Below are 25,973 nucleotides of genomic sequence, written 5' to 3'. Positions count from 1 at the left end.
ATAACATCTGGTTCAGCTCCTGCAGTAGGTTTGGCACCTAGCGGTGCTTCCAGGACATAATTCTTCTGTGCAGCAATGAGGATAATCCTAAAGTTACGGACCCAGTCCGTATAATTGCTACCATCATCTTTCAACTTTGCTTTCTCAAGGAACGCATTAAAATTCAACGGAACAACAGCACGGGCCATCTATCTACAACAACATAGACAAGCAAAATACTATCAGGTACTAAGTTCATGATAAATTAAAGTTCAATTAATCATATTTTAGAACTTCCACTTAGATAGGCATCCCTCTAATCATCTAAGTGATCACGTGATCCAAATCAACTAAACCATGACCGATCATCACGTGAAATGGAGTAGTTTTCAATGGTGAACATCACTATGTTGATCATATCTACTATATGATTCACGCTCGACCTTTCGGTCTCAGTGTTCCGAGGCCATATCTGCATATGCTAGGCTCGTTAAGTTTAACCCGAGTATTTCTGCGTGTGCAAAACTGGCTGCACCCGTTGTATGTGAACGTAGAGCTTATCACACCCGATCATCACGTGGTGTCTCGGCACGACGAACTTTGGCAACGGTGCATACTCAGGGAGAACACTTGTACCTTGAAATTTAGTGAGAGATCATCTTATAATGCTACCGTCAATCAAGCAGAATAAGATGCATAAAGGATAAACATCACATGCAATCAATATAAGTGATATGATATGGCTATCATCATTTTGTGCCTGTGATCTCCATCTGCAAAGCACCGTCATGATCACCATCGTCACCGACGCGACACCTTGATCTCCATCGTAGCATCGTTGTCGTCTCGCCAACTATTGCTTCTACGACTATCGCTACCGCTTAGTGATAAAGTAAAGCAATTACAGGGTGATTGCATTGCATACAATAAAGCGACAACCATATGGCTCATGCCAGTTGCCGATAACTCTGTTACAAAACATGATCATCTCATACAATAAAATTTAGCATCATGTCTTGACCATATCACATCACAACATGCCCTACAAAAACAAGTTAGACATCATCTACTTTGTTGTTGCAAGTTTTACGTGGCTGCTACGGGCTGAGCAAGAATCGTTCTTACCTACGCATCAAAACGACAACGATAGTTCATCAAGTTAGTAATGTTTTAACCTTCACAAGGACCGGACGTAGCCACACTCGATTCAACTAAAGTTGGAGAAACTGACACCCGCCAGCCACCTGTGAGCGAAGCACGTCGGTAGAACCAGTCTCGCGTAAGCGTACGTGTAATGTCGGTTCGGGCTGCTTCATCCAACAATACCGCCGAATCAAAGTATGACATGCTGGTAAGCAGTAGGACTTGTATCGCCCACAACTCACTTGTGTTCTACTCGTGCATATAACATCTACGCATAAACCTGGCTCGGATGCCACTCTTGGGGAACGTAGTAATTTCAAAAAAATTCCTACGCACACGCAAGATCATGGTGATGCATAGCAACGAGAGGGGAGAGTTTCGTCTACGTACCCTCGTATACCGTAAGCGGAAGCATTATGACAACGCGGTTGACTGTACAGGTCAAGGACTCTGTATTATTTTCGTGATTTGAATATAAACATATTTTACTTTCCAAAAAATATACTTGAAATATTTATACCCGCAAAAAAAATATTAACATATTTATAATTTATATATGTCGCAAGGCATGGTATAGCTGGCCAAACGGGCAGGCCAATCAGGCCAGCCCACGAGCACGCTAGCACGACCCGTCATGGGCCAGGCACGGCACGAGCTAAACGGGATGTGCCCGGCACGCAGCACACCTTGAGCCATCCCTGGGCCTAGAGGCTGGGCACGCGGGCCGGCACGGCACGGCCCGCTTATTATTTTTTATCTTTTTTAGAAATATATGTGTGTGTGTGTGTGTGTGTGTGTGTGTGTGTGTGTGTGTGTGTTAGACCTAAATTACAGCCAGTAGGCCTAAAATACAGCCCAATAGGCTGAAAAACATGCGACCCAGTGTGCTAAAAGTACCACGGGCCGGCCTGTTTAATAACCAGGCCATACCTGGGCCGAGGAGCGGCACACGTGGGCCGGCACAGCACGACCGGGCTATTGAGGCCGTGCCGTGCCGGGCCGCAACCCGTTTGGCCAGCTCTGACATGGACAATCTTCTGCTGCAACGGTGAGGACGCACACCGGACGAGACTTGCCTGCTCCCCTCGTGTGCGCCCATCCGTGCTCCTGCGTACGTGGCTTGATTTGATTGGAACAAAATAAGGTCCGGCCCCATTCCCTTAAAATCAGGGGGTGATTAAATTAGAAAGGAAAAAAAAAAGACAGCCATAGAATGAAGTGGAAACATGGATGAAAGTACGCGAAGGGAGCAGGCAAGCCGGATCCACACACACCGGCACGCGGCTACACGAACCGGAGACGTGTCTCGATCGGTTGATCCAACTATATTTGTTTACCAGAACGATTTAAGATTTTTCTTTTCATCAACTCACAGATTAGAAAGAAAAAAACGAATTTCCGATCCGATCCGACCCACGACGCAATAACTCCAATCTCTGCCCCTCCAACGCGATCCCCTTCTTCTTCCTCCCTCCTCCTCCCCGTCTTCCCCCGCTCAGATCTCCGACCGCCGCCCCGCCGAGATGTCGGGGCAGAGCCAGCGCCTGAACGTGGTGCCGACGGTGACGATGCTGGGGGTGGTGAAGGCGCGGCTGATCGGGGCCACGCGGGGCCACGCGCTGCTCAAGAAGAAGTCGGACGCGCTCACGGTGCAGTTCCGCGCCATCCTCAAGAAGATCGTGGCCACCAAGGAGTCCATGGGCGAGGCCATGCGCGCCTCCTCCTTCTCGCTTGCCGAGGCCAAGTACGTGGCCGGCGACGGCGTGCGCCACGTCGTGCTCCAGTCGGTCCGCTCCGCCTCGCTCCGCGTCCGCTCCCACCAGGAGAACGTCGCCGGGGTCAAGCTGCCCAAGTTCACCCACTTCGTCGACCCCGCCGGCGCCTCCTCCGGCGGGCCCTCCGGCGCCTCGCCCAGCCTCACCGGCCTCGCCCGCGGGGGCCAGCAGGTCTCCGCCTGCCGCGCCGCCCACGTCAAGGCCATCGAGGTGCTCGTCGAGCTCGCCTCGCTCCAGACCTCCTTCCTCACCCTCGACGAGGCCATCAAGACCACCAACCGCCGCGTCAACGCCCTCGAGAACGTCGTCAAGCCCAGGCTCGAGAACACCATCACCTACATCAAGGGCGAGCTCGACGAGCTCGAGCGCGAGGACTTCTTCCGCCTCAAGAAGATCCAGGGCTACAAGAGGAGGGAGGTCGAGCGCCAGATGGCCGCCGCCAAGCTCTTCGCCGAGGAGCAGCTCGCCGAGGATCTCGCCCTCAAGAGGGGAGTCTCCATCGGGGGCGCGACCAACATACTGGTCGGCGGCGGCGACAAGGACGAAGACATCATCTTCTGATCGCCACCCCTCCTACTATCCAATTGTTCAATCGGTGAGTAGTAGCGGTTTTTGTTACCTACCTTGTGCACATGTTTTGGATCTAGGATTAGAAACCTTTTGGACATGTAGATAGATAGATGTGTTAGCTGTGATGCTTTCTTCCACAGATGCTGCTGATTTAGTTCATTTGATTGTACAGTGTCTAACAAGGATTGTGGTTTGGGAACAGTGGTTCTTAGGTGGATTGTTGTCTGTCAAACATAAACAACATATATTATCCTCAACCTGCAAATTGTTCACCTAGAAAGTTTGCTAGTCAAGCATTACGGTAGCTTATTCAAACAATTGTTAACTCAATAAAGGTTATAAACTTCTACTGTTCGAGCCTAGTAATAAGATTCTGTGAGCTTATTAGCAATTGTGATGCTTTCTTTCACTGATGCTGCTGATTTAGTTCATTTGAGTGTAGTGTCTAACAAGGATTGTGGTTTCGGAACAATGGTTCTTAGCTGGATGGTTTTCTGTCAAACATAAACAACATATAAAATCACAAGTGCATGATTCATTATGTTATCCTCAACCTACACATTGTTCACCTAGAAATTTTGCTAGCCTTGCATCATGGTAGTTTATCAAGCAATTGTTTACGCCATAAGATCTAAGCTTCTAATGTTAAACCACTAAGCCAATAAGATTTCGTGAGCGTTATAAATTTGCTCGTCTTGTTTTCTGTTGAAGAATGTTATGCTTCTCATATAAGTAAGCCTGGATACATATCGATTGAGGATAACTGCACCTGGAGCTAGGGGAAGGCTGGTCTCGTAGATACATATAGATTAGTCAAATAGGATTCGCTCCTCAGAAGAAGCAAAAACAGATGTGCCATAGTATTGACTACAAACGTAATCAACAGATGTAACCACAAGCCTGCTTCATCATATTATCCTCAATCTTCGCGTTATACACCTAGAAATATTGCTAGCCTTGCATTGTGGTAGCTTGTTCAAACAATTGTTAACTCGATAAGGTTCTGAACTTATCTTAGTAATCACTAGCCAATAAGATTCCATGAGCACTATACTTTGCTCTTGTCTTGCTTCTGTGCTCTAACTTCTAAGTGCTAACTATCCAAAGAAAGCGGTCTTTAGATGATCGCCTTAGGTTCACTAGCAGATTAGTAACCTCCGATGCATTCCTCAGAACATCAAGATATGGAATGGTATCAAACCAATAAGTGGGTAGCACATTATAAATAAATTAGCAAACCGCTAATCAGACAACAAAATTGTTCCATGTGCTCATGAAAACACAGTAGAAGTGATTTGCAAAAAACTCCATGGATATAGCATGTGCAAGTTCAGTTATCGAAGGATGCTACATGTTTTAAAAATTAGCCTAGTCTGTTAGATGAGTAACCACTATTGCTTAGAGCATCTACATTGCTGGAGCATATGTAGGCGCTTAAATAGATAAAGGACAGAAAAATCAACACCTAAAAAATAAAAAATGAAGCCACGCACTCCTGCCTCCAATGCAGAGCGCTAACAGAAGACGCTAAATACCAGTGCCGGCTACTTCCGACTTATGCCGCAAGCCAAAAAAGCAGGAAGGTCCTGGTCCCATCTTTTGCATCAATGCCACAGATGAGGCCTCATATGAAGAAGCTACATCGCAACCGCCTATCAGCTTTGATTGAAATCCTGGCTCCTCCATTTAAGCGCCGTGTTGTAGATGCTCTTAGCGTCTAGATACATGTAGATTCAGGATAACCACACATGTAGTTTGGGGAAGGCTAAATACATATAGGTTGGTCAAACGTAAACAAAATATAGAATCACAAGTACATGCTTCATTATATTATCCTCAATCTTCAGATTATTCACAGAAAGTTTGCTAGCATTGCATTACTGTAGCTTGTTCAGACAATTGCTGACTCCGTAAGGTTCTGAATTTCTAAACGTTAAACCACTAATCGTATTTCATGAACACTTTGCTTTTGTCTTGTTTCTGTGCTCTAACTCCAAGTACTATCCAAGGAAAATGATCTTTAGATTATTGCATTATTACATTCATTGGCAGATTAGTGCCCTACAATGCATTCCTCGAAACATCCGGATAGGGCATCTTATCAAACCAATAAATTGGTAGCACATCATAAACAAATTATCAAAGTCAGACAACAAATTAGTTTCATGTGCTCATCAAAATACAGTAGAAAAGAGAAAACCGGCTACACACACAAGCAAGTGATGTGCAAAAAGCTTCACAGATGTTGCACATGCAGGTTCACTTCTTATCGAAGGATTCTACACATCTTAAAAATAGCCTGATTTGTTAGATGATTACACACTATTGCTTAGCTTCTAGATACATGTAGATTCAGGATAACCACACCTGTAGTTTGGGGAAGGCTAAATACATATAGAAGACAGGAAAAATAATCTATGTTAATCAAATGGTTTGAGAGATTTAATCAAATGATGTACTAATAATCTATGTTATCATATACTCCCTCCGTCCGTAAATACTTGTCGGAGAAATGGATAAAAATGGATGTATCTAGAACTAAAATACGCCTAGATACATCCATTTCTCCGACAAGTATTTCCGGACAGAGGGAGTATGTAATAGTTCATTGTGGAAGAGACTTATCAGGAAAATTAGCTTAATCTGTAGTTCCCACGATTAGCTTCTGGAGTTAGGGGGAGGTTGGTGTCTCAGAGAGACTTATCAGGATGCATGTTCAGTGCGGTACATGTGCATTTGGGCAACACTGCAGGCTGATCCTTGAACTTTCTGTGTGAGGAATGTTTAGCTGTCAATGGTTAACTCCCTCCGTTAGTCTGCCTGAACCATAAGTTCTCTGGTTATAAGTAGCTGCATTATATCTTTGGAAAGCAACTGTGCGGCATTCTTGGTTTTGAATGTGGCTCATTTTCCATAGCTACAAATAAAGTTTAGGCACAAGTGCGTCCTTCTTGATGTTGGCAGTACTGCAATACTGTTGCTGAGATGTTTCTCCCGATCACTCGTGTGGGAGCATCTTAGAGCAAGTTTGGCTCCTCTGTTTAGCCTTACTTGCTAGCTGACTAGGTGATACTTGGCACGGGAGGAAAGCCACCGTCTGGGTCTCCCTCGAAAGAAAGGAATACTCGCTCCACCTTGCTGGAAAGCAAGGGAAGGCTGGAGTAAATGTGATTATTTCTAACGAAATTATTCTGCTTCATTTGCGATTCTTTAACATGCTTATCATTCCCCGCAGAAAAAAAAACATGCTTATCATTGCAGTGGTGCTCGACTTTGTTTCTGTTTCTTTAACGGCATGTTTCTTCTTGTCCTTGCAGCGGTGGAAACAATAAGTTCTGGTGCTGGAGCCCCAGAATGGCATCTGTTTATAGAGTGGCGGAGGTTTTTGTTTCAGGCTGTGTGCAGCCTAAATTATGGCCATCCAAGACCCAAAATAATCTCTCTCTGTACTTTGGGAACCAAACATTGGTGGGGAAACTAGTGGCTATGTGCAGTAGTAAATTCTTTTGTACCGTATTCCCGAATTTCATTTCCCTGCACGCTTGTTTTAGTTACATATTTATTCAGACAATGTGTACCTGGATTTCGGCTTGTTTCGCTGTTAACCTGCTCTGCTGCAGACTTGTATCCTTCTTTGTCGGACGTGTATCCTGTGGCATGCACTGAATTCTTTTCTCAACTTTTCGTGGAGGAAGTAGATGTTGCGTGATAACATGGCACCAAGATAAATATTAAATTCTGAACTTATGTGAAGTGTAAAATACAGTAAGATTAGGTCGTTGTGAACCTTGAAATAAAGTATGTTGAAAGCACAGGTTGGCTGAGTCTCAACTGTTTCTCAACAAAGAGCCGGGCCGACGGATCACTGATCGTCACAAAAACGTGATTCACATGAACCCATGAACAGCTTGCACTATCATCAGTCAATCAAAAGGATTTGCAAAACATTATCGATGTTGAACCTGCGGCAAAGATATTATTGAACGTGAACTGTTGTAAGCACGGATTCGCTTGGTTAGACTGTTTCTTAAGGGTGGCTCTGATTCAAAGGAATTGTATATGATTTGATCTTTAGGAAATTTCCCCCTATGTAGGTCCTTTGATTTACACTCTACTTTCAAGGAAAATTTCATCCACTCAAACCACTTTTCTTTATTTCGTGCGTCTTTCCTGCGGTGTATAAAACACTCTTTTGGTGCAAACTCCTGAGGTTACCAATTCCTATAATTTCCTACTCCTATATTTTGCAAACACGCTGAGAACCAAAGAATACCTAAGAAAGAGCAGGCAGATCAGTGATCGTTACAGGGCGTGTGGTGCACATGAAAGTAGCCGTGAACAGCTCGCACAGTTATCAGTCGAGTCAAAAGGATTTGCAAAATATCACTGATGTGAACCAGGATTACAAAGAATATGTCATCGATGTCGGCCCATATTGAATGTGAGCACTGCAGCTGTTGGCTTGCATGAGTTGCACATGTGCACATGGCGTCTCAGACTCGGTCCCCAACTGCTCACTCCCACGGGGGAAATCTCACACATTGTGTACAAATAGTTTCCTCGCCATACAACTAAATATATCTCAAAACTTTAGGAATGAATGAAAAGAGGGCCCTCTGAAACCACGTAGCCCTAGGAACTGCTTGCACAGTGGCTCTGAACGAGACACAAAAGAAAGGGGGCGCCGGCGATGCGGCTAGGCTAGTCATCTGCCAGCAGTGGCGGGACAAAACTGAGATCCGGCAGTGTTTGTTCGAAGATGTGGCCTACTCTCAGCAATTTTCCCTGTAAATTATGAAAAAAAATGATCATCAATAGAATCACTTGTGATGAAAGAAAATCGGTAGAAATAACTGGAAGGGAGACCGCGCCAGTCCTGCAATGATGCTATTTCATTCAGGTCGCTATCTTACCTCACTGAAGGGAGATCCGATCATCTGAAGCCCGACTGGGAGACCCGCAGACCCACCTTCAACGAATCCACAAGGGACAACCAATGCAGGAAGCCCAGCCATGTTGACATTCACCTGCATAAGTCAGATCAGATTTGCACTGCGCTCTGTAAGATCTCGCTACCATGGAAACTTCTACCACACGCAAAATGACAGTGGAAAGAATTCTACTTCGGCTGGTAGTTTTAAGAATATGCCAAACTATCTTTGCAAGAAACTAAAAGGTGCATGATGAGGCAGGCAACATTACTACTTATTAGTTGTATAATATTGGAGCTAAGCGAAACACAGAGATAAGACTGCAGTTATGCGTTAAAAAAGTGCATTCAACAATTTATTACCGTCATGATGTCTCCAGCATACATAGCCAATGGATCATTTGTCTTTTCACCTGCCAAATGGGGTCAAGTTATCAATGTGAGAGGAAAGCAGAGAAGGGACCATACTTGTTTTTAGGGAGGACAGGATTACAGGTGAGCAGATAATACCATACCTATCTTGTAGGCTGCTGATGGAGCAGCAGGTGAAATAAGAATATCGTATTTTCCCAAAGCTTCTTCGAAGCTTTTCTTAACCAGCGTCCTCACCTACTACAGTGTAAATTTTGCCAGTTAAGAGGTAAAAATAATCAAAATGCAAATTCACAGTGGGTGCTCCCTTCCTATGTTTACCTGTTGCGCTCGTTTGTAGTATGCATCATAGTATCCAGCAGATAATGCATAAGTTCCCATCAAAATTCTCATTTTGACCTGAAAAGAGCAATCAAAATTATACTTCATGTGATTTACCGCAAACCATTACTGTAGTCCACTTAAAACACAAAATATATAAGTAAGACCCAACGTTGTATACATAACTATTATCCTTTTTCCTTGCTTAGGGATTATAGATTCCGCTGGCGTGTTACACACAATGTCAATACAACTAGCATTCCAACTAGCATGGTGTCGCCTACAATGACATGTGCAGAGTTGGTTGGGTTACGCAACAGAAGTTTATTTATGCATGTATGCACTCACCGGCACTAAACTTGAAAGCTCTGCTTGATGATGGATCAAATCAGCTTTCTAAACTTATACACAACAAACAGGTGCGATGGCTTTCTATGCTTCCGTTTCCATAGTACTAATGTTCATTTATTCACAATAAGGACAGATAGTGAGAAGTGGGGAGGAGGCTCTTGGGTGGCCCGGTGGAGGCACTGTACCTCATGACCGAGACCATTAGCCCGGGAATCTCCATACATCTCATTCAAGTCATCAGCTGAAACCTGCTGCCCATACCTGAAAATGCCTTTCCAAGAACATAAATATTGATAGAAAGGAAAAATAACTGGAGAAGGATGAGGTTCAAGTACCACCTGATGCCATCATAGCGTGACAAATTAGACGAGGCTTCAGAAGAGGCCAGTATGTAATATGCTGGTAAGCCAAGAGAAAATGAAGGCATCGAAACCTGAAAAGCATTGGAAAGTGTTCATTGATTATTATCTTTCAGAAATCCCTCATAGAACAAGAAATAATATCCATCTTTATTTATGTTTATTCTTTTTCCAGCAAAAGGGAAGCAACAAACCTCTTCCACTACTGATCCCAGCTGTTCCAGATGCGAAGCAGCAGACCTGATTGATGATATGACTCCAGCATCCACACCCTCTCCAAGAGTTTCTTGGATAATCCCAATTCTCACATTATTTAATGGTTTTGATTCTAGTAAACTTAGAGATGCCAAGTCTGATCTATAGTCTGGAACATCCTGAGAAAGTGATACAAGAGATCAGACTGAGCAGTGATGAACCAAGCTTATTGCCGTCTTGCTTCGAGATCTATTGGTTCCGGATCCGCTTGCATAGATGTGGACGCAGAAAAAAATAAATGAAGAATTTTAACGCCTTGCAAAGAAACACAACAAGCGTGCATTGCATTTTTTCTTACACATAGTGAATTGCATTAGCATTTTATATGGTTGAGATGGGCAACAGTATGTAGTCCTTCTGCCCTCCCAAAGTAAATGGGCAATAGCATTTCACAGTGGTTGGCAACAGTTCAACACCATAAGTGCATCAAACAGGTGACACACAAAAATCATGATTCATGAGAAGGAAACGTACAACGAGAATCCTCCTCATTAAGAATGACAGTTGTCAACACAAGATAAGGTCGCTCAGGCAAGTTAATAGCCATATGATTTTCTTTCTTGTTTTATACTACATCCTTGCATGCTAAAAGGCTATTTCTTAGTCATAGTTACAGAACTCGATGAACCTAAGGAAAGTGTATGCAGTTGCCAGCTAAATCAGATGAAAACATATCAAGATTGAAACAAACAAAAAATGTAAGATGTACATTGAGGTTAAGTTTCAGTTTCCTTACATGAGAGCTACTGGTTGAATCCATTTTGTCATGGCCAGCAATGACGGACAATATGGTTGCAGTGTCAAAAACTGATGATCCAAAGCATCCCACAACATCCAGTGATGAAGCATAAGCCATGAGGCCAAAACGAGATACCCGGCCATAAGTTGGCTTTAACCCTACCACACCACAAAACGATGCCGGTTGCCTCACACTTCCACCTGTATCACTCCCCAAGGACACCACACATTGTCTAGCAGAAACCGCAGAAGCAGAACCACCTGAGGATCCCCCAGGCACACGCGAATCGTCCCAAGGGTTTGTCGTCACCTGCATACCATCAGTGTTATCTGTTAATGTTATGCCATCCCATAAGGCCATAACTATACCGTGTGAATGTATTATGCAACGGAGGGAACTATAGGTTAAGTTTAAGAAAGTTGAAAGCAGCAAGAAGCTCTATTCACATCAATAAACACTTGCAACATGTATTTGCAATTCAACAGATGAACTGAGTCGCCGACTCCCAAGTCTGATTTGATTGACCTCAACGAACTAACACTTGCAACATGTATTTGCAGTTCAATATACAAACTAACCAAATTTGATTTTATCGACCTCTACAGACCAGCATAAATACGCATCTACTGCCATTCTTAGCACTTTTTCCAGACGATGCAAACTTCAACGAACTTGGACAAACCAGTGTGCAGGATCTGATCGGTGAGCCTCCGTACCTGAAACCCGGAGCCCTCGGTGGTGCTCCCCATGCCGAACTCATCGAGGTTAGTCTTCCCCACCACAATGGCGCCCGCCTCGCGCAGCCGCCGCACGGCCGTGGCGTCGTACGCGGGCTGGAACCCGTCCAGTATCCGCGACCCGCCGGTGGAGGGCATGCTGGCGGTGCAGAGGTTGTCCTTGACGCCGACGAGCACCCCGGCGAGCGGCCCCACCGCATCCCGCCCACCGGAGGCAATCCTCCGGTCGAGCTCCTCAGCCTCCCGCTCGGCGGCGGCGGCGGCCACGTGGATGAAGCTGCGCAGGCTCGGCTCGGTGCGGCGGAGGCGGGAGAGGTACTCGGAGGTGATGTCGGCGGCGGTCCTCTCGCCGGACAGGAGCGACTCGCGGATGGAGAGGATGGAGGAGGCGGGCGGGCCCGGGGCCAGGGTCTTGGCGGGGGCGGAGGAGAGGGAAGAAACCGCGGTGAAGCGGCGGCGAGGGATGGGGGATGCGCGGCGGTGGGAGAGGAGCATGCGGTGGGCCTGGAGAGGCGGCGGCATGGCGGCGGCCGGCGGGGAGGTTCTCCGGCGGACGCCGGTGCGCGTGGGGGTTTGGGGTTTGGATGTGGGAAGGGAAAGGGTGTGTGGATTTGGGGATTGGGTGGGAGGGGACTGATGGTCGGATGGAGGACACGTGGATTGTCAACGATTTCTGGGCGTCCGATCAGTCAGCCCCACGAAGATTACCGGGGGTCAGCGGAAGTGCGCACGGTGTAAATCTTCAGATTCGTCGAGAAAAGGGATTTGGCTAAAATTTAAGAAATATTCCCTCCGTTTCATAGTGTACTACTGTAAAAAAATGTCTTATATTATGGGACGAAGAAAATAGTGTCAAAAAAAAGTATGGGACCGAGGGCGTATTTGGCTAAAATCAAACTAAACTAGTCTTGCATCTGCTTAGGAGGGAGAGAGTTAAATCGTTCCATGCCTTTGTTTTCTTTCTCGCAAGGCGACTAAGGCAAAGTCTTCATCTCCTTGATCTCTATCAGCGAGTTTGTATATTCGCCTCTCCTCTGTCTGCCGCCTCGACGATTGGTGGTGGGGAGGAGAATCTGAATGCCTCGGCCTTGACTAGTGCATAGTTTAGGATTTTAGTCTTCGCAGGGATGGCACTCAGACGAATGTCACCGCTTTATTTGAGTCGGTCTTTCGGTTTTCGATTCTCCTCAAATTCGGCAACGCTCCTTCATATATTCATGTCATCTCCTTGAGACGCCGAAGTTAGGTTTTCTCATCGTACATATGTGACAATGAGATTTATTTGGTGTTGGTTTTTTTATAACTAATCAAGAGTTCAACAACCACGACTGTGGCTCCGAGGCGTTGGTCCTTAGGGGTACGTTCACGAAGACTTCTCGACTGTCATGGTCAGGACAACTCCGGTATAGGAGTGACGACAACGTCACGTCCCGGACTCATTCTGGCGGGGACAGTGTCATTCAATTGTTTAGGGACCTAGTTTTCATTTTATTATGTTTGAAGTGCTTTTGTAGTTCTAGTGAACTTTTATAATTGTAATAGATTTGAGTCTTTTTCCAAAAAAAATAGATAGTTAAGACTAAAGGCACGATTCATATTTACATGACCCAATGTTTTGGTAAACAAATTTATTAATTAATATAAGCTATATATTAGTGTAGAAAAGAGTTTTGGTTTACATGTACGTCAAGCATTCATTTGTGCTCATAGTTGCAACAAACATGCTTCAAAGAACTATTTATTCTTGTTAAATATTGTTGCAACGGTTAGCCAGGGCAATATACTATTGTCACATTGGTTTGACATAGAAGTAAGAACTTCATCTTTTAAATGCAAACTTTTTTATCTCGCTATTTTCAATGATTTCAAAGAGCTGCCATGACAACCAACACAAGATCTCACATATCACTATAGAACCTCATAGCTCTTCTACCTCCACAGTTCTCACCCAACGTTGGTGTATAACTTCCTAGTTGGATACAATATTCCCAAAAACGATGGCAACAATTTTAACTCCTAATGAACCAATATCCTACCACGTGGCACACATAGTAAGCCATCTAAACTTGATGAAAACAAACCATTATCCTTTGAGCGGGACAATTATAATTTGGCTTTGAGTTAAGACATTCACCTTCGTTTACCAGATATAGAATATCATACCTCTTCTACCTCGACAAATCTCACTTCGCGTTGGTGTATAACTTTCTACTCCATCTGTCCCAAAATAAGTTGTACTAAATCAACGACACTTCTTTTGGGACGAAGAGAGTAGATTGGATATAGTATTCCCATATAGGATGATAGTGGCCAATCAGTAGGCTTCAAATGGTACAATTCTATTTTGTTATTCTGAATTAAGACACTCACTTTCGTTACCGGATAATTGAGAACAGCATATATCTTCTACCTCCACAATTCTCACCCCGCGTTGGAGTATACCCTTCTAGGTTGGATACCCAAATAGGATGAAGGTGGTATTGTCACTCCTAACAAAAAGTAGCCTTCAAACGGCACAATTCTCATATATGGTTATGATTCGATTCTATTCTTCGTCTCCCTAGCTAGTTGAAGTGTTATTGCTAAGTGGTGATTCAACATGGATGCTAGATATTGGAGCCAGACCAATTTGGTTTACTTTCGTTTACCCGATAGTTGAGAATCTCATAGCTCTTCTATCTCCACAGTTATCAACTCACCTTGGCAATAATACCCAATAGGATGATAGCGGTATTATAACTCCTAACAAACCAATAGCCGTTCAATTTTATAATTCTCATTTATAAATTTGAATTGACGTTTAATTCCGTTTCTTGTATAACTGAGAACCCCATAGCTCTTCTACCTCCACAGTTCTCATCCCGCATTGGTGTATAACCTTCTAGTTCATATGCAATATTCCCAAATAGGATGTTAGTGGTATTATAACTCCCAACAAACCAAATTTCTCACTTATGGCTACAAATTAAGACATTTAATTTACCATATAATTGAGAGATCTCATAGCTCTTCTACATCCACAACTCCCATCCACCCATTGGTGTATAACTTTCTAGTTTGGATACGTTTTTCCCAAATACGATGACATTGGTATTGCAACTCCTAATAAGCTAATAACCTTCGAACGATACATCTCATACATGGTTAGGAATCAAGACATTTAGTTTTGCTTAGCGAATATTTGAGAATATCAGAGCTCTTCCACTTCTCACCCCGCGTTGGTGTATAACCTTATAGTTTGGATACCGTATTCTCAAATAGGATGATAACAATATTATAACTCCTAACAAACAAATAGCCTTCGAACGATACAACTCACATTTATGGTTCGGAATTAATACATTTACTTTCATATACCGAATAATTATGAATCTCATAGCACTTCTACCTCTACATTTCTCACTCCGCGTTGATGTACCGGATTTAGCGGTATTGTAACTCCTAACAAATTAATAGCATTCGAATGGTACAATCCTCATTTATAATTCTGAATTAATGAATTTTTTTGTTTACCGGATAATTGACAATCTCATAGTAGCTTTTCTACCTCCACAACTCTCACCCTAACCTTTCTAGTTTGAACGGTGCAATGCTCATGTATGATTCTGAATTAAGACATTTACCTCCCTTTCCCGAGTAATTGAGAATCTCATAGCTCTTCTACCTCCATAGTTCTCCGAGTTGGTGTATAACCTTCTAGCTTCGATACAATATTCCTAAATAGGATCATAGCGAACAGTACAATTCTCACTTGTGGTTCCAAATTAAGACGTTTACTTTCACTTGCGAGATAATTGTCCTTAGAGGGAGTTCAACATTTCATGTACCGACTTCACTCAAGAAGCAACCAACATACTTATACAGGCGTGCAACTCATATGTGGCAAGCCAAATGCATGGACTATGCGACCGACAAGTGGAATTAGCCTTCTTAACCGACACTCCTACTCTCTCTATGCTTAAAACCGTGCTTGGCAGTAGGCGGATAAAGTTTGTCTTCAAATGGTTAAAAGTTTGACAAAACATCTATGCTACCGGTACTATATAGTGTATCAATTTTGAAATTTCGAATCCTAGGCTTGAGATGTGATATCAGCCGTTGATTGATGTTGATCTAACGGTCTAGGTGACTGAGATTCACGTCCACAGTAATTTAATTGCACCCAACAGTGTCTTCATTCTTCCGAAACCGGCAGCACGTCGGTGTGATCAGTCAACACAACAAAGCGCGCAACAACTCATCCAGATGTACCACGTGGCCTCATGGGTGCCCCGACGTCATATTAATCTCTATATGTTGACTGAAAAAAAAGAGAGAAATCACCCGAAACGAGGCATTGCCCGTATTTTGTTCCCACAAAGTTGTGGTGTGCAATTAAAATTTTAATTTACCTGCTTTGCATGTAGCGGAGTGCTAGTGTAAGAAAAGAGTGTGAGGACAGCGTCTCTGCGAAGAAAAAGAACCTGGGGAAAACACGACGTGTCGAAGTTTGTAGTGAAAGCGGTTTGGTGGTTCGCTGATGACCGGTACTAGGAATCAAATCACAGTCCATGCGGTCTTCGCGAACAAAAAACAGGCCCCTGTGGTTAGCCGGTGACCAGCAAGGCGACCGAGAGGGAGAGGGTGAGGCGTGAACGCTACAGTTGCTGCTAGCCCGGTGCCAAAGGTCGTACTGTACGCACGATCACGACCGATGCATCCGAAGCTGGGCGACGACGGAGACCCGGAGTGGAGAGGCCGCGTGACAGGGCATCAGCGACCGACCGGGAGCTACGTGGCGGCGGAGTCCTCCACCGCACGACCGCTACGATCACACGGTACTGCACGTACACGCCGCATCGTGTCACCGCAGACGGCAGACCCCTTTCCGTTTCCGCTCGATATCCCCGAGAGTGACGATGTGGCCGGTTTCCGTCGAGAACTAGGGGAAAACGGCTTGGGGTGCCCCACCAGCACCACCGGTCCAACCCCCCTCTACACCGAGGCCAGCCAAGCCAGTCCGCATAGGGTGTGTGGGTGAGTCAGTCGGGGTCAGTCACCACCCACGCACGGGCCGCATCGGCATCGCCTTCCCCCATAAAAAAGGCCTCCCTCGCCTCCGGGCGGAGCTTTCGAAGCTCCTTCCCCCTCCCCTACCCCCCTGCGCCGCGGCCCCCACCCACCTCGCAACCATCACCACCGCCCACCGTTCCCACCGCCGCCGCCCCTATATCCACTCCGCCCGCCCCCGCCACCCCTCGCACCCGCCGCCCACCCGTGCTCCTCCTCCCCACCTCCACTGATTCACTCGTCACTGCTGCTCTCCCCCCGCGGGGCCGCCGCCGCCGCCGCGAGATCTCCGGCCATGGTCGCCGCCTCCGGCATAGCGCCGCCGCGGGCCGCGGCGGTATCCACCTGCGCGCGGGCGCGCGCAGGGAACCGGCCCGGCTTCCTCCGATCCCCTCCGGTCTCCGCAGCCGCTAAGGCCTCGGCGGCGGCGCAGCTGCGGTGCTGCGCCTCCGCCGTCGACGACAGCGTCGTCTCGCCGGCCGCACCCAGGCCCCGCCTCCCCAGGTAACGTCGTGCCACTTCCCCCACTCACGCGCCTCGCTACTCGCAATGGCGACGCGCCGAGATGCGAATCACTCAGTGACTGCTTCTCCAATCTCTGTTAACATGAATTTAGTCCCTCCTCGCGCCAGAGCCGTGATGCTTGCGCTGTTCCTTTACCAAGGATCTTCCTCCCCGGTCCTCATTGTCTAATTCCGAGATAATTTTGCGAGGATGCCGTGATTTTCAGTTTGATCTGTCAGTGATTCGGCTCGGGTTTTGGTTTCAATTCGCTCAGGTTTTGGTCTCAATCAGGTGCTCGTTCATGTGATTTGGTTAGTCGGTGAGTGGCTTTCCGGTAGGAGGTTCAACTACTACCCTTATCTGCGGCTCTTTGGCATTTATTAGGCTGCGTTGGCTCGCACTGCAGAATTTGGTTATTCTGGGGCCTTCCTTTTGGTACTGCTACGGGTTTATACGGGAATTTTAAGATCGAAACGAAGCAGTTCTATGTAGTCAGATCGGATGCTCATCACTGTTGAGAAACTTCTGCTCTTTGGTACTATAGCGATGGTGCCACGATGCTCATCACTAGTGTTACAGACACCAGAATAGGTCGCCCTCATGCATAGCGTTGTGCAGATGGTAGCTCGTGCTTTCCATGACCATGGGTTGATGCATAGGGATCTGCCCAGCTTGCTCATAAATGCGGTGGCAGATGATGCTATTTTTGTAGCTCACCGTGCAGTAGGCAGTGCCACAATGCTGTTGCTTGCGTCTTGATCCAACTGTGTTGCTGGGGTCACTCATCTCAATTATTGTTAACATGATCTATGATTTAGTGTGGTAGAAAATTTCTTAACGGTCATGAGAAAATTGCAGGGTGGTTGGCATGGGCTCAAAGCTCATCGGAAGCGGATCGGCCACTCCATCACTTTGTATTTCAAATGACGACCTTTCAAAATTTGTTGAAACGTCCGATGAATGGATCGCAGCGCGGACTGGGATTCGGAACAGGCGGGTTCTTTCAGGTATTTTCTATTGCACTTGTTTCCCTCCTCGTTCGCTAAGCTAGCCTGATTCAGGCGAATTGTGGCCCCTCTGGCATGATGTATACTGGTTACTTCTGAGTATTCATTTTCTTGTCTTAGCTAGGTGACAACTTGTGGATGATATGTGTGTCACATCGTTGTTGGTGATTGAAGTAGTTTAATGAACACACGTCGATTCAATTAATGATTGTAAATGAGCATTTGTCGCAAAGCACCCTTCTGCATACATGGTTAACAACTAGCAACACCGTGTGACGTGGGCACGAACTATTGTAAATATACTAAATGAAATAATTTAGAAGAATAAATATAAATGCTGATAAATTTATGTCTTGGTACCTTAACTAATTCCTGGCTGGCTTAATAAACACAGCGCTTTTCACATGTTTTTTAAGTCAATGTACATATCTAATTATAAAACGTGTGAATAACATCATTGGGAGTTGGCCCCACTGTGTGTAAGTAGGCAGGTAACAGAGTATCAGATTTTGTGGAAGAAAGCTTAGGAGTCACAACGATTCTGTTTTGGAGACATATTTCATTTGTTTATGTTTCAGGAGTAATTTGTTCTTTTCAAATGTGTTAGGAGGCGAAACACTGGGAGGGCTTTCAGTACAGGCAGCACAAAGGGCACTTGAGATGGCCCAAGTAAGACCTGAAGATGTTGACCTTGTTCTCTTTTGCACATCTACTCCAGACGATCTCTTTGGCGGTGCTGGTCGGGTATGGCTATGCACATCTGTTAAATCATTCCATTAGTTGTCATCCATGCCTTCTCTTTAGAATAAGTGGTCATACTTGTGTGGAAACTAATGTTATTTAAAACAGTGATATGTTTGAGCGACTGTATATTCCTGCTTTTAATGCGAGTCATCTCATGCTTGAGAATATTTCCCTTTTTCTTTTACTGTATATCATAAGTTGGGTAGAAATGGTATTATCTTATTGTTAAGTTTATCTGAGGAAGTTCTTTTTAAACTATAATACTCTCTGTCAGTAATTTTTTTCACTTCAGTACTGATAGTCTCCAAAGTACTACGTTCAGTCTTTGAACAATACTCCCTCTGTTCCTGAATGGCTGTAATTTAGGGCACTCCAACCAAGGCATGTATACAACACACTACATTTGCCTCCATAATTAGCTCCTTTATGAGTGTTAATCTAGTATATTAATGAAAAATTAGGGATATGAGAAGCAAACAATGGCAGTACCGCAGTAGTTGCCTCAAACTTGTAAATTGGCATGTATTTCGGAACAAAAATCCGGAAGCTAGAATGAGATGTATCTAGAACGGAGAAAAGTGGTTTCTATGGAAGTATGTTGTAATACATGACAATGAATATATATGATGGTAGTATGTTTCATTCATGATGACTATATTGGTACTTCGAACTTATTACATATCTATATTTGATAGTAAAAAAAATGTTTCACTGGCATACTTTGTGGAGCAGCCTATATTTTAAAATGACGTAGTCATCAAATAATATAAACTATGTAATGGTCTTTCCATTTTTGTATTTTCATTCAAGTTTTTTTCCTGTTTAGTAATGTTAATGTTTTGTACTATCAGTAAACTTGTTGTAATCATCAATGCCACTCTGCTCTAGTGCCTCATGCATTTTATATGCCCATTTTCGCATAAATAACATCAGGATAAAATGAAAACAGGTGCTGGCGGAGGTGGGGTGCACAAATGCATTTGGCTTTGATATCACTGCTGCCTGTAGTGGGTTCATTGTTGGTTTAATTACAGCTACTCGTTTTATCAAAGGTAATTCCCTTGTTAAATATTCACAATAGGTTGTTATTGAGCAACTCCGCCTATGTCTTCTAGGCATAGCCGGTCCCAAGCCCGGGTAAAGGAGGAGGGTTGTGATAGGCTTGGCGAGCCAACGTAAAAACTAGCCAGTCCCATAGGTGTGAAACCCATTTGAGCGAGAGTAATACTAGGATGGGTGACCTCCTGGGAAGTCCTCGTGAAAGGGTTTCATATCTAAGAGTTGTGATAGGCTTGGCGAGCCAACGTAAAAACTAGCCAGTCTTTTGGGTATGAAACCCATTTGGGCGAGAGTAGTACTAGGATGGGTGACCTCCTGGGAAGTCCTCGTGAAAGGGTTTCATATCTAGCCTACCCCAACTGTTTGGGATAAAAGGCTTCGTAAGAGATAAGAGAGAGAGGTTGTTATTGAGCGCCTTGGTGGATTAATAATTTATTATCTGCCACTATTGTAGGTGGAGGTATTAAAAATGTCCTTGTAGTTGGGGCGGATGCTCTTTCTCAATATGTGGATTGGACAGATAGAGGTACATGCATCCTTTTTGGCGATGCTGCTGGTGCTGTTTTGGTCCAGGTATCTGTTCTTTTTTGCTGAAATGTTGGTCTGCTTTCCATGGTTCAGTTGGCTGTAGTCTTTCTGTATAGTCTATTGGGTAAGACACTGCAATATGTTGTAGTACAGGTATGAGGTGTTCGGCAGTAGTGTGGCATTGTAATTTGCAAAATCCTTCTGCAAGTTTTTTTGTCTAATTTTAACTCCTCGATATTGCAGTCATGCAATGCTGATGAAGATGGTTTGCTAGGTTTTTGCGTGCAAAGCGATGGCCATGGGCAAAAGTATGCCTTCTTTCTAATCAGCTTCTGATGTTGCATTTCTAGTAGGTCACTTTCTTATGTTTGCTGATTACTTATGTAGGCACCTGCATTGTTCATCGTCGAACGCTGACTCGATCTTGTCCAAGACCAATGGTGTCCCTGGCTTCCCACCAAAGAAGACCAACTTTTCTTGCATCGAAATGAACGGAAAGGAGGTTTTTCGCTTTGCTGTACGCTGTGTTCCACAGTCCATCGAGAAGGCGCTAGAGGAGGCCGGCCTACCTGCGTCCAGTATAGATTGGTTGTTGCTTCACCAAGTGAGTATCCTATCCTATCCTATCGATCATGAAACTCTTTTACCTGAAGCATCGACCTAACTGACCCTATCGACGTTTACAGGCTAACCAGCGGATCATCGATGCTGCTGCCAATCGGTTATCTATCCCATCGGAAAAAGTCATCTCAAACCTTGCCAATTATGGCAACACCAGTGCGGCATCCATTCCATTAGCACTGGACGAGGCTGTTCGCGGCGGGAAGGTGAAGACGGGCGACATCATCGCAGCATCTGGTTTCGGGGCTGGACTCACCTGGGGTTCGGCCATCGTCAAGTGGGGCTAATCAACCGTTCCGCGCGGCGAACCATCACAGCAAAACAAACACCGGTTCCAAAGCTTTTGCCTGCATACGGCCCTAGGTCTCAGAGCCTCTGCGGGGTCATCTACCCTTCGCCCGTCCGGCATTTTTCTTTTATATATCACCGTCCGTCGTATTTTCTTGCACATGAACAGTGGCAGTTTGCCTTATTCATCCATTCCTTTGGCCCGTTACACAGCTCAGCTGTCATTGTGGTTATCACTACTGTACTTGTATTAGTCTTCTGTAGTTTGAGTGGCACGCTCGATCGGGTATTTTGCATCTGGGATGGAAATTGGAAATTTAGCTGGTGTTGGAAGGAAGGAGGATACTGCATTGTAAAGTGTTGATGGGCCTTCGTAGCAAAGGTGTTTTTGTCTGGAGATTCCGATGAATTGTGATCAGTTTTATGGCTCCCGCCAATAAGAATGTAAAAGAAGGATGAATATTGAGCAAATGCGAGTCCTGATTCGTCAGCTAGTTTTCTACTAGGAGACTGCTGTCATGTGCTAACTGTAAGCACATTAGAAACGAAGAATCGTTGGTAACTCTGATGAAATTCGGATCGTTGGTAACTCTGATGAAATTTGGAAGAACAAATTGCTGAACAAAGCTACGAAGAAGTTACTTTTGCAACAAAAAAGGTAAAAGATACTACTGCGGCTCTAGAGAATAACCCCCCCAAAAAAAGGACAGTCGAAGGAACAAATGTTACGATTGAAAAAGAGATTTCCATTGCCGGGAATCGAACCCGGGTCGCCTGGGTGAAAGCCAGGTATCCTAACCGCTGGACGACAATGGATTGGTGACTACTTCCGTGTTGGAACTTATTTGTCGTAACCATTACATCGTCGAGGTTTCCTTTGTACCGGGATAGACGCGTAGGCAGTCGTAACGTAACGATATCTGTTCGCAGAACTCCGCACCACAGTCGAATCGACATTTGAGAAGCGAAATGACACGGGCACAGGAGTCGGTCTGCCGGAGTCCTAACGGAATCATTGCACATGGACATGGAGGAGATGGTAAATTTTACTTCCTCTTGCTCAATTAGTTGATTGATTCATTCACTCAGTGTTAGTCTACACATTATATGTAGCCCACATGCGTCGCCGTGGTGTACCATAGGACAGGGGCCGGTCATTTACGTGCACACACTGTTAGATGAAGCTGAAGGGGGAGTTTGTGTGGAACGACATGATTCGTCCATGAAAAACATGCTGGACATCTGGGATCTAGTCGAATTAGAAACATTGTTGTACTAGACTTAATTTGTATGAATGATTTGTGCTATTTTTTATCCGAACTTTGATGAATCTCGGCCGCTTTCCATGAATTTCGTCCGGTTAGTTAAAATGCGGCTTGAAATGTAAGCGGCTTGGCGTCCTCCTGTATCCGTGTCCGCGGACTGGTTCCCCTTGTTCGTGGATGGATGCGGGAGATTTTTTGCGGGTTGCCATTGTAGATGCCACTAGCAATGAAACCATTTTTCTTCTTCTACAAAGCAGTGTAATAAGAGAAGGTAAATAAACAGCTAGGATCGACTGGTTGATCGCAGCCTGCGATCGGTCGCTCCCAGCCTCCCACACCCGCACGCGTCTCCCTTGTGGACCCGCACTGCAAGGCGACGACGATGTTGCGACCCGGCGGGCGCCGATAGTGAGCAAACACGAGGACGACGTGGGGCGGCTACGACAAAGGCGCGTTGCTCCTGTGACAGGTGCAGCTAGTGCAACATAGCTCCGTGTGGTTGATGCTAGATTGTAAGGGCAACTCCAATCGAGAGATCCAAATGAACGCAATTTTTTTTATTTGGGTCGGCCAGATGGATATCAAAGTCTGTTTTTGTCCGACGGCTCGTAAATGCGCCCGATGTGAACGGACACATTGTACATTTGGATGCAGATTTGAATTAAAAAAAAACAACTAGCAAGTCAAGTCTTACATTAATTTAAAGGCCAGCAAGGCAAGGCAAGTCAAGTCATAAATGCGCCCGATTCGCCCAGCACTTGCGAAAGGCAGGCCACTTGGCGAGCTCCTCGAGCTCAGACTTCTCAATGGCCCTTCTTGTGGCCTCCTCGAGGTCCGTAATGTAGGCATCCTCGACCGCTCGATCCTCCTCCTACACCACCAACGGTGGTAGTGGAGCGGCGATCTCGTACGGTGCACGGGGCGCACCCTTGAAGCTCAACTGGCAGCGTAAGTCATGCTTGGAGTCGAACCATGCGTCCCAGTTCGATGAGTCCACTGCGTATGCTGGGTCATGGCGGAGCTCAACCAGGAGTTGAGCATGACGGCGGTAGATCTTTGCCAGCCGCGCGGGGTCTGAGACCGCCGGCACCGAAACTCTGTCGCCGGTGAGATTCCACCCGTTCATCAGGTTCATGTCGGGCCACTGCACCGGCATGCCATGCTCCCAGAAGTACTTGCAGTGGTGGACAGGGACATAGAGGCGAAGGCATGCCAGCGGCTCAGCATGGCACGACGCCATGGTGAAATTGGTTGTGCAGCACTCCAACAAGGAGCCGACCTCGTGGCCATGCTTGCTGCGGTTCATGGTGGGCGGCGGCAAGGGTTGGTGTCGGGCGGCTGGGGGGAAGAAGAAGAAGAGGGAAGAGAGTTGCTGAGGAAGTGGACTGGGCGCCCCCCACCGCATGTGTGGCATTAAAAAGGGCACGCATGGACTGGGTTCTATGGCTGATGTGCGGGCCCAAGCGCACGCGTGAAATTAAATAGGACTGGTAGGTGGTGTTGGGCTGCGACATGCAGGTCTGAGGCGAACACTGAGCGGACGCGCATATGGACGCAAATCAAGTCCGAATTTGAGGGAAAAATGCGTTCATACAGACATGAAGCGGACAAAATATGCGTTTGCGTAGTGCGGACCCAAACGGACACAACCGAACCAAATGAGTCGACCATTGGAGTTGCCCTAAAGTGTTCATGGGCCTCCTTAGCGAGGTTTTGCCTGGTAATTCCATCGATTTGTGATGAATGTTATGGCTCCCATCAAACGGCAGTGAAGTTCCCTAGAAGAAATCAAATGGTAATGAATAAAAGAACAAACGGCAAATGAATATTGGGCCATTCATGAGTAGGTCTATTGGAGACTGCTGACATGTTCTAACTGTTAGCACGCTGTCATGTTCCAAAATGAATAAATGATGTTTAAAATGAATAGAACGAGAGCGAAATAGCACAGCAGGGAAACATACCTGCATCTCAGGTCTGGAATGATGTTGTTTAACCATCGGAGATATAATCTTTCCCTAATTTAATAATAAAGCACGGAATATGCTTTTACGATTCGTATAGACAAAATCGTAATATAAACGAGATGGTACTAATTACAATAAAGTGCCAATAGGCTTTCCTTTAAAAAACATGTATTCCTTGATCTATCCCGGCCACCACACGCCATCGTGACTCTATCATATTTCTTGCACATATTCCACACGCGGCTGGAGCGCAACATGGTAGCGTGGCTTGACGCGACCCTCGAGTCGCATCGTCGCAGAGCGGCAGCAGCGGCGCCCCAACGCGAGGCACGGCGGCAAGGTCTCAGCCTCCTGACGCGGAGACACCGGGGATTAGGACGGCGTGGCCTCAAGCCCTCAACCTATTGGCATGAAGGTAACCCTGGCGTTGTCCACAGCGCGGCACTCAGGTCCTCCTGGCTATCGATGACGGCATCGCAAAATAGGTCCATAGATTTTGGTCCAGCGGCATGACCCGGCGCAGCTCGATTCCAGTGAACCGAGACGTCTCTCGTCGACACTAACTAACAGGAGGCTAGCACTTGACGGAAGAAGCACCTTGATTGATTCCGATGGTTGGGTGCGCGCGTACGTAGCCGATGCATGCACGTACGACTAGATTTTCTTTCCGAGGGGTATTCCTCAAGCTAGCTTCATAGATAAAGCTGATTTTCTTTCCGAGGGGTATTCTGCAAGCTAGCTTCATAGATAAAGCTAGCACGAGGCACGGTCCTTGATTAATTTCAGCGACCGTATGCGTACCGACGTACCCCGATCCACTCTGGAGCTAGCTACAACAGACCCACCAACACATGGAGGTACCAGCGATTGCTGTAGTGCCAAGCTCTCCTTGCTTTATTCTCATCGTTGCTTGCTTTGTTTAAGATAGTGTTGATTACAGTGTACCAAGCAATTCGCACCTATTTGAATAGGAAGTCTGGCTTAATTCCTACAATTTTGAATAGGAAGTCTGGCTTAATACCTATAAATTTGATGATCTACTCCTATTCGAATAGGAAATCTGGCTTAATTCCTATAAATTTGACATCAATTTGAGTCTGGCCGCATCATGTAGATTTTGCAGGTCCGCGGCTTTACACAATCCAAGAAGTTTCACTAATCTCAGGTAACAATGTGATCTTCTCTTCCATGTATGATTGATATGTTGACTTGGACTAACTAACTAGATTGCAGAAACATTAATTTCAGCCTTTTTGTAGGGATTTTCAAAGATTTTTGTTTTTGAGGTAAAATCAATATTCTTTCTGCAGTTATCTGTCATTCTTGGCATTGTTAATTCAATGGTATTATGCAATTATTGTTGCCCAGTGGTTCGAAAAAATAGTGTTGTCTGGTCTTTGTTTTAATTTT

General features: G+C 45.5%; 3 protein-coding genes and 1 non-coding gene across 4 annotated transcripts; 2 read left to right on the top strand and 2 right to left on the bottom strand.

Annotated features, from left to right (window-relative positions):
• The first annotated feature begins 2,485 nt into the window (after positions 1–2,485).
• Positions 2,486–7,102, top strand: LOC109782249 (V-type proton ATPase subunit D). Its single transcript, XM_020340844.4, has 2 exons — positions 2,486–3,492; positions 6,785–7,102. Exon 1 carries the CDS (start codon positions 2,646–2,648, stop codon positions 3,456–3,458), a length of 813 nt encoding a protein of 270 aa, XP_020196433.1. The 5' UTR covers positions 2,486–2,645; the 3' UTR covers positions 3,459–3,492; positions 6,785–7,102.
• Positions 7,103–7,818: 716 nt separating this feature from the next.
• On the bottom strand, positions 7,819–12,149 carry LOC109782250 (glutamyl-tRNA(Gln) amidotransferase subunit A, chloroplastic/mitochondrial). Its single transcript, XM_020340845.4, has 10 exons — positions 11,511–12,149; positions 10,792–11,103; positions 9,995–10,174; positions 9,780–9,874; positions 9,627–9,702; positions 9,091–9,168; positions 8,913–9,006; positions 8,761–8,810; positions 8,381–8,494; positions 7,819–8,252 (listed from the first exon to the last, which is right to left on the bottom strand). Exons 1-10 carry the CDS (start codon positions 12,051–12,053, stop codon positions 8,169–8,171), a joined length of 1,626 nt encoding a protein of 541 aa, XP_020196434.1. The 5' UTR covers positions 12,054–12,149; the 3' UTR covers positions 7,819–8,168.
• A 4,378-nt stretch (positions 12,150–16,527) lies between these two features.
• Positions 16,528–21,802, top strand: LOC109782252 (beta-ketoacyl-[acyl-carrier-protein] synthase III, chloroplastic). Its single transcript, XM_020340846.3, has 8 exons — positions 16,528–17,084; positions 17,943–18,091; positions 18,699–18,835; positions 19,785–19,887; positions 20,349–20,467; positions 20,666–20,730; positions 20,810–21,026; positions 21,109–21,802. The coding sequence occupies exons 1-8, from the start codon at positions 16,876–16,878 to the stop codon at positions 21,328–21,330; spliced, it is 1,221 nt and encodes a 406-aa protein (XP_020196435.1). The 5' UTR covers positions 16,528–16,875; the 3' UTR covers positions 21,331–21,802.
• Positions 21,803–22,075: 273 nt separating this feature from the next.
• Positions 22,076–22,147, bottom strand: TRNAE-UUC (transfer RNA glutamic acid (anticodon UUC)). Its single transcript has one exon. It is a non-coding gene; the product is annotated as a tRNA-Glu (tRNA).
• Positions 22,148–25,973: the final 3,826 nt, after the last annotated feature.

Source organism: Aegilops tauschii, chromosome 2 (genome assembly GCF_002575655.3).
Source record: "Aegilops tauschii subsp. strangulata cultivar AL8/78 chromosome 2, Aet v6.0, whole genome shotgun sequence".
Classification (NCBI taxonomy): Eukaryota; Viridiplantae; Streptophyta; class Magnoliopsida; order Poales; family Poaceae; genus Aegilops; species Aegilops tauschii.
Note: the sequence above shows the minus strand (reverse complement) of the source record. Positions and strands in the feature narration are given on the sequence as shown.